General features: G+C 33.7%; 2 protein-coding genes across 2 annotated transcripts; both read right to left on the bottom strand.

The window, feature by feature from the left end:
• Positions 1-431: 431 nt before the first annotated feature.
• On the bottom strand, positions 432-3,796 carry LOC140049933 (carboxypeptidase B-like). The gene is made up of 9 exons (XM_072094884.1): positions 3,729-3,796; positions 3,564-3,645; positions 3,246-3,464; positions 3,015-3,116; positions 2,662-2,769; positions 2,311-2,421; positions 1,992-2,082; positions 850-1,146; positions 432-634 (listed from the first exon to the last, which is right to left on the bottom strand). The coding sequence occupies exons 1-9, from the start codon at positions 3,794-3,796 to the stop codon at positions 432-434; spliced, it is 1,281 nt and encodes a 426-aa protein (XP_071950985.1).
• A 336-nt stretch (positions 3,797-4,132) lies between these two features.
• LOC140049931 (carboxypeptidase B-like) lies at positions 4,133-7,024 on the bottom strand. Its single transcript, XM_072094883.1, has 9 exons — positions 6,957-7,024; positions 6,792-6,873; positions 6,473-6,691; positions 6,254-6,355; positions 5,912-6,019; positions 5,556-5,666; positions 5,277-5,367; positions 4,862-5,158; positions 4,133-4,643 (listed from the first exon to the last, which is right to left on the bottom strand). Exons 1-9 carry the CDS (start codon positions 7,022-7,024, stop codon positions 4,450-4,452), a joined length of 1,272 nt encoding a protein of 423 aa, XP_071950984.1. The 3' UTR covers positions 4,133-4,449.
• Between the last annotated feature and the right edge of the window lie 187 nt (positions 7,025-7,211).

The raw sequence follows: 7,211 nt of genomic DNA, 5'->3' as shown, positions 1-7,211 counted from the left end.
GCAACAACTGTATTTAAATAAATTCATAAAATAGGTAACAATAAGAATGTAAAATACTTATATACTACCTCACTATTATTTTAAAATAATTTATTTAATTCAAATAAAATTTACTACGTTTTAATTAAAATAATAACAAAACAAATTTAGCAACAATTAATAGACGAGTCCAAAGTGTTTCCAAAACAACGATCAATGTATAATCACATGACTTTTAATTATTATCTCTTCAAGTTTACAGCATTAAATACTTACAGTCCTTAATTAGTGCTAAATATTTAATCCAATCGTTAAAACAATATTGATTGAACAACTGAAGTAGGGGTGATTTGAGTTGGGGGATAAAATAATCACTTTAATAATAGTCTGCCTAATTAATCGAATTAGTATCACTTTACAAAAGAAACACCGTAAAATAAAATTGTGTTGTGTTAATTGTTAAGCTTGTTTATTTCATTCAGAATGAAGCGCCCCATAGCCTTCACTCCTTCGTAAGTCTCAATGCCTGACGGCTGTATTTGGTGTTCTGGTAGAAGGAACCCGTAAGTTCCAGTATCACGTAGTTCGACGGTGTATGAATACGTAGCACCTAGTTCGACATAGCCCCAGTCCTTGCTCGCACCAGATGAAACATCTAAAATTAAAAAAAAACATTTAAATAGGCCTACTAACATCAATTTATGAATAATTATTATATGTGTTTAGAATTATTAATAATGCAACTCACTCTTTGCAACTAAAATGTTCCATGTGAGTATTTTAATCCGATCGTAAAAGATTTTTTTTATCCTCGGTTTTAATATATTCTGAATTTAGTAAAATACATATTTTGTTTGAAAACAAACTCACAAAGAACTTTAGAGCCAGGTCCATAGACATACTTCGTCCCATAAACAGACTCGAAAGCTTGAGTCGTCTCTCTTGCAAAGTCGTCTTGTGCAGCTGCATCTGGTGGAAGTTCCTTGTCGGTCCAGGACCACGGCGCTAACATCATCTGACGGTAGCTATGCCAATCAAGGAATACTTTAAATGGTTGGGTTTTAGCCTTCTCCAGTAGAAAATCTGTACTTCCCTTGATCTCAGGTTCAGAGAAGGCATGTGGACCAGCGTAGGTCAACGAACATGAATTATTACTAGCTCCTTCACCTTAATGATAAAATGACTATGATAACGATCGACAGAAACACCGGTATATAGGCCTACCGTAAAACCTCGAAAAGAAGCCCATGGGCTTCTTCTTTTTGAGTGCTCTTGGGTGGGCTTCTTTTCGAGATGGGCTTCTTTTCGAGAGTACTTTTGCAAACTGTAGAGGGGGGCTTCTTTTCGAAATGCCTGCTGTAAATTTGGTGAATTTCTACTACAATAATATGACTTTTGAGACATTTTTTCAATCATGAAATTATGTTAAATATACCAATTAAAAACAATATAAAAAGCAAAAAAAAAACAGTCCTATGATTCACCGTCAAATACAATCATTTGTGGAAATTCCCTGCCGATTTTCCATATTTGCCAACGAAGCAGACAAGAAAAAGATACAAGATCGATCAAAGCACCATTTGGACGACAATAAACTATAAAATAAATGTATGATAAACTCGATCATACATATTAATTATTATCATCAGTCTGCATCACAAGTATCTGGCATTAAATTATCCTACTACCGTAACTCTTAATCACGTGTTTGTATTGTTTATTTCTGTTCCTTTGACGTTCAGTTGATAAACCTACATTCTTAATACAGTATAGTAGTCTATCTCGAAAAGAAGCCCATACTATTTTGAAAAGAAGCCCAGGGGGCTTCATTTCGAGATGGGCTTCTTTTCGAGAGTACTTTTGCAAACTGTAGAGGGGGGCTTCTTTTCGAGATGGGCTTCTTTTCGAGGTTTAAGCCCATGGGCTTCTTTTCGAGGTTTTACAGTATATTTTTACAGTTATAAAGAAAATAAATGATGTGATGATGTGTTCATTTAATTGCACATGCCTACCTCCCCATTTATAACCGTAGTTCCTGTTCGGATCAGTTCCAACGCACGGGTTTCCTTTGAATCGTTGACGTGTTTTTCTCCAAAGACGATCCTAAAAAAATATATATAGCAATTAAGGCAGTGTTTGATCAAAAGTAAACGCACACAGTTTAATGATGTCGTCAATGATGTTGTAGTCACACTGTGTATTCATCGTTGCAAAAGTTTATTGTAAAACAATTTTGTTAATTTTTTTTTACGGATAGTTATGCAGCCATAACAAAAATATTATAAAAAAAAACTCATTTGTGGATATAATCATAAGCGAAAGATTTCTTACATATACCCAGGTGTACGCGTAGCCGTCAACATTAAGAGATGGGACAATGTACCAATCTATCTCGTCTAACATGCGAGTCACTTCGCTATCTCTTCCGTAATCTTCTACAAACTAACATAAGATATACGAAATTGTATTAGTATACATGTGTCAATTTTCTCATCCATTCAATTGTTTCATTAACTATCGGCTACATCAGTAAACATGGAATTGATCTACGTCAAAATCTTGATACGTAAGTATAGTATTGGATATGCATTAATTAATGTTATATAGTCCTCAGTATTGCATGCTATTCATGACGGCACACAGTACAGTGGTTTTTTTTATTGTTTAATGACTTAGTCTTACTTTATTGGTGAAGTACATAACAGTAGCTGGTGAGATCCACTCACGGGCGTGGATACCACCTTGGAAGTAAATGGCTGGTTTGCCAGTTGATGATAAGTCACCAGAGATCTAAACATTAAAAATAACAATGGTCAGAATTTACATAATAGTACCTTAGTAGGCCTATATTCTAAATGTAATCTATAATAATAATAATAATAATGATACACAATTCGAACGTCAATCGATTTGTATAATTTAATGTGCTATTTTTAGAACATCATGTTAATTTTTAGATGTCATTAAACAATACAAAATGTTTACTTAATTTTAACAAGGATAAAATTTACTTTAAATAAATAAACTACTATTACCTTTAAGCCATTAATTGGTCGTTTTTCATATGAAGTCGTCAGGAGAAACGATTCAACAATGTTGCTGTTATCGTGTGAAAATGTCTTGACCCAATCTTGAATCTTATAAAAACAATTATTGACAATGTTTTAAAGGCCAATATAAAATTATGATCATATATAATGGTAAATGTACAAAAGATGCTTTGAAGTGACAAGAGGATGGTAAAATAGATTAATAAGGCATTTTACCTCATCGTATGTATGGTACACGGTATAATCGAAGTCGGCACCAACTGCCCTAGTCCGTATTGTATCTCGCTCATTGTCTATCAGTTCCTGTACGTTCTCAATGATTACTGTAAATTGTAAACCACGATTTGTGAGAAGGTTCCGAAAGGTATCAATAAACCACGGAGAAACCATCAGGTCAACATAGTTGGTCTGGTGATTGGCAGCCCAGCTATCAATCTAAAGTGTTCCAACAGATTGATAATGTAATGTTTAATTTACTCTAAAAACTCCTAGATGTACTTTCCAATAATTTAAGTAAATTGAAATTAGGCCTACCTTGTCTTCATACATTGACGCTGCTGTGTTTACCCATTTAACATCAGTCTCGTCTTCACATCGGATACGCCATACCTGAAAGCTATAAACGTGCACAATATTGTATCGAACAATACATCAAAATAAATCAACATCGTTATTTTGTTTTCTTCAAAAAACACTTACTTGTCATATCTTTGTTGAGACCCCAAAGTAGTAGAAACAACTAAACTTAAGAAAACAAACTTCAACATTGTTCAATACGTGCAGAGTTCCACCGAATAACACGTTATACTACTTGCACTCAATTGCTGTCACATATCATCGACGACTTCTTATCATTATGTGGTTCGATTTTACGGGGATGAGAACTAGTATTCTGATGCAGCTGTTGATTATAGGCATTATTGTTTATATACCAGATTAGTTTAAACTTTACTGCGTTTTCATTAAAATTATAACAAAACAAATTTAGCAACAATTAATAGACGAGTCCAGAGTGTTTCCAAAACAACGATCAATGTATAATCAGATGACTTTTAATTATTATCTCTTCAACTTTACAGCATTATACTCACAGTACCGGGTCCTTAAAGTGCTAAATATTTAATTACATCCAATCGTTAAAACAATGACGAATAAACAAATTAGGCCTATTGGTTTTAATTAAAAGATTTTATTTAATTTCTTGATTGAGTAAATTGAGAATAAAACGTCAGATATTAGCAAGAACCCATAGAGTAATTAATGGGTGATTTGAGTTGGGGGATAAAATAATCATTTTGTTTATATAATCTGCCTAATTAATCGAATTAGTATCACTTAGCAATAGAGATATTTTCAATGCCTTAAATACATTAAAAACACCGTCATTATTAAATTCATTTGTTGTATTGTTTGTTTGTATTTAATTATTTATTTCATTTAGGATGAAGCGCCCCATAGCCTTCACTCCTTCGTAAGTCTCAATGCCTGACGACCGTATTTGCTGTTCTGGCAGAAGGAACCCGTATGTTCCAGTATCACGTAGTTCGACGGTGTATGAATACGTAGCACCTAGTCCGACATAGCCCCAGTCCTTGCTCGCACCAGATGAAACATCTAAAATTAAAAAAAAAAAACATTTAAATAGGCCTACTAACATCAATTTATGAATAATTATTATATGTGTTTAGAATTGTTAATAATGCAACTCACTCTTTGCAACTAAAATGTTCCATGTGAGTATTTTAATCCGATCGTAAAAGATTTTGTTTATCCTCGGGTTTAATATATTCTGAATTTAGTAAAATACATATTTTGTTTGAAAACAAACTCACAAAGAACTTTAGAGCCAGGTCCATAGACATACTTCGTCCCATAAACAGACTCGATAGCTTGAGTCGTCTCTCTTGCAAAGTCGTCTTGTGCAGCTGCATCTGGTGGAAGTTCCTTGTCGGTCCAGGACCATGGCGCTAACATCAGCTGCGAGTAGCTATGCCAATCAATGAATACTTTAAAGGGTTGGGTTTTAGCCTTCTCCAATAGAAAACCTGTACTTCCTTTGATCTCAGGTTCAGAGAAGGCATGTGGACCAGCGTAGGTCAACGAACATGAGTTATTACTAGCTCCTTCACCTTAATGATAAAATGACTACAATAACGATCGACAGAAACACCGGTATATAGGCCTATATTTTTACAGTTATATAGAAAATAAATGATGTGATGAGTTCATTTAATTGCACATGCCTACCTCCCCATTTATAATCATAGTTCCTGTTCGGATCGGTTCCAACGCACAGGTTTCCTTTGAATCTTTGACGTGTTTTTCTCCAAAGACGATCCTAAACAAATATATTAGCAATTAAGGAAGTGTTTGTTAGTATTACTAAAGTCGTAAATGATGTAGTAGCCACATTGTATTATCGTTGCAAAAGTTCATTGTAAACCAATTATTTTTACGGAATAGTTTGCAGCCATAACAGGAAAAAAAACTCATTTTTGTGGATATCATAAGCGAAAGATGTCTTACATATTCCCAGGTGTACACGTAGCCGTCAGCATTAAGAGATGGGACAATGTACCAATCTATCTCGTCTAACATGCGAGTCACTTCGCTATCTCTTCCGTAATCTTCTACAAACTAACATAAGATATACGAAATTGTATTAGTATGTATACATGTGTCAATTTTCTCATCCATTCAATTGTTTCATTAACTATCGGCTACATCAGTAAACATGGAATTGATTTACGTCAAAATCTTGATACGTAAGTATAGTATTGGATATGCATTAATTAATGTTATATAGTCCTCAGTATTGCATGCTATTCATGACGGCACACAGTACAGTGGTTTTTTTTTATTGTTTAATGACTTAGTCTTACTTTATTGGTGAAGTACATAACAGTAGCCGGAGAGATCCACTCACGAGAGTGGATACCACCTTGAAAGTAAATGGCTGGTTTGCCAGTTGATGGTAAATCACCAGAGATCTAAACATTAAAAATATTAATGGTCAAAATTTCCATAATTATAGTAGTATTCTAAATGTAATCTCTAATAATAATAATAATGAATGATACACTTCTAACGTCAATCGATTTGTATAATTTAATGTGCTATTTTTAGAACATCATGTTAATTTTCAGATTTCATTAAACAATACAAAATGTTTACTTAATTTTAACAAGGATAAAATTTACTTTAAATAAATAAACTACTATTACCTTTAAGCCATTAATTGGTCGTTTTTCATATGAAGTTGTCAGGAGAAACGATTCAACAATGTTGCTGTTATCTTGTGAAAATGTCTTGACCCAATCTTGAATCTTATAAAAACAATTATTGACAATGTTTCAAAAACCTACATAAAATTATGGTAAATGAAAGATGCTTTGAAGTGACAAGAGGATGGTACTTTAAAATAGATTAATAAGGCATTTTACCTCATCGTATGTATGATACACGGTATAATCAAAGTCGGCACCAACTGCCCTAGTCCGTATTGTATCTCGCTCATTGTCTATCAGTTCCTGTACGTTCTCAATGATTACTGTAAATTGTAAACCACGATTTGTGAGAAGGTTCCGAAAGGTATCAATAAACCACGGAGAAACCATCAGGTCAACAGAGTTGGTCTGGTGATTGGCAGCGAAGCTATCAATCTAAGGTGTTCCAACAGATTGATAATGTAATGTTTAATTTACTCTAAAAACTCGTAGATGTACTTTCCAATAATATTGAGTAAATTGAAATTAGGCCTACCTTGTCTTCATACATCGATGCTGCTGTTTTTACCCATTTAACATCAGTCTCGTCTTCACATCGGATACGCCATACCTGAAAGCTATAAACGTGCACAATATTGTATCGAACAATACATCAAAATAAACCAACATCGTTATTTTTTTTTCTTCAACAATCACTTACTTGTCATATCTTTGGTGAGACCCCAAAGTAGTAGAAACAAATAAACTTAAGAAAACAAACTTCCACATGATTAAATACGTGCAGAGTTCCACCGAATAACACGTTATACCACCCTACCACACCCAATTGCTGCCACGGATATCGACGATTTTTTCTTTTTATCATATTTTGCTGATGATGGGATGAGAACTAGTATTCTGATTCAGCTGTTGATTATAGGCAATACTGTTTATTTCATATACCAGATAAGTTTAA

The sequence above is a fragment of the Antedon mediterranea genome, chromosome 5 (assembly GCF_964355755.1).
Source record: "Antedon mediterranea chromosome 5, ecAntMedi1.1, whole genome shotgun sequence".
Lineage (NCBI taxonomy): Eukaryota > Metazoa > Echinodermata > Crinoidea > Comatulida > Antedonidae > Antedon > Antedon mediterranea.
Note: the sequence above shows the minus strand (reverse complement) of the source record. Positions and strands in the feature narration are given on the sequence as shown.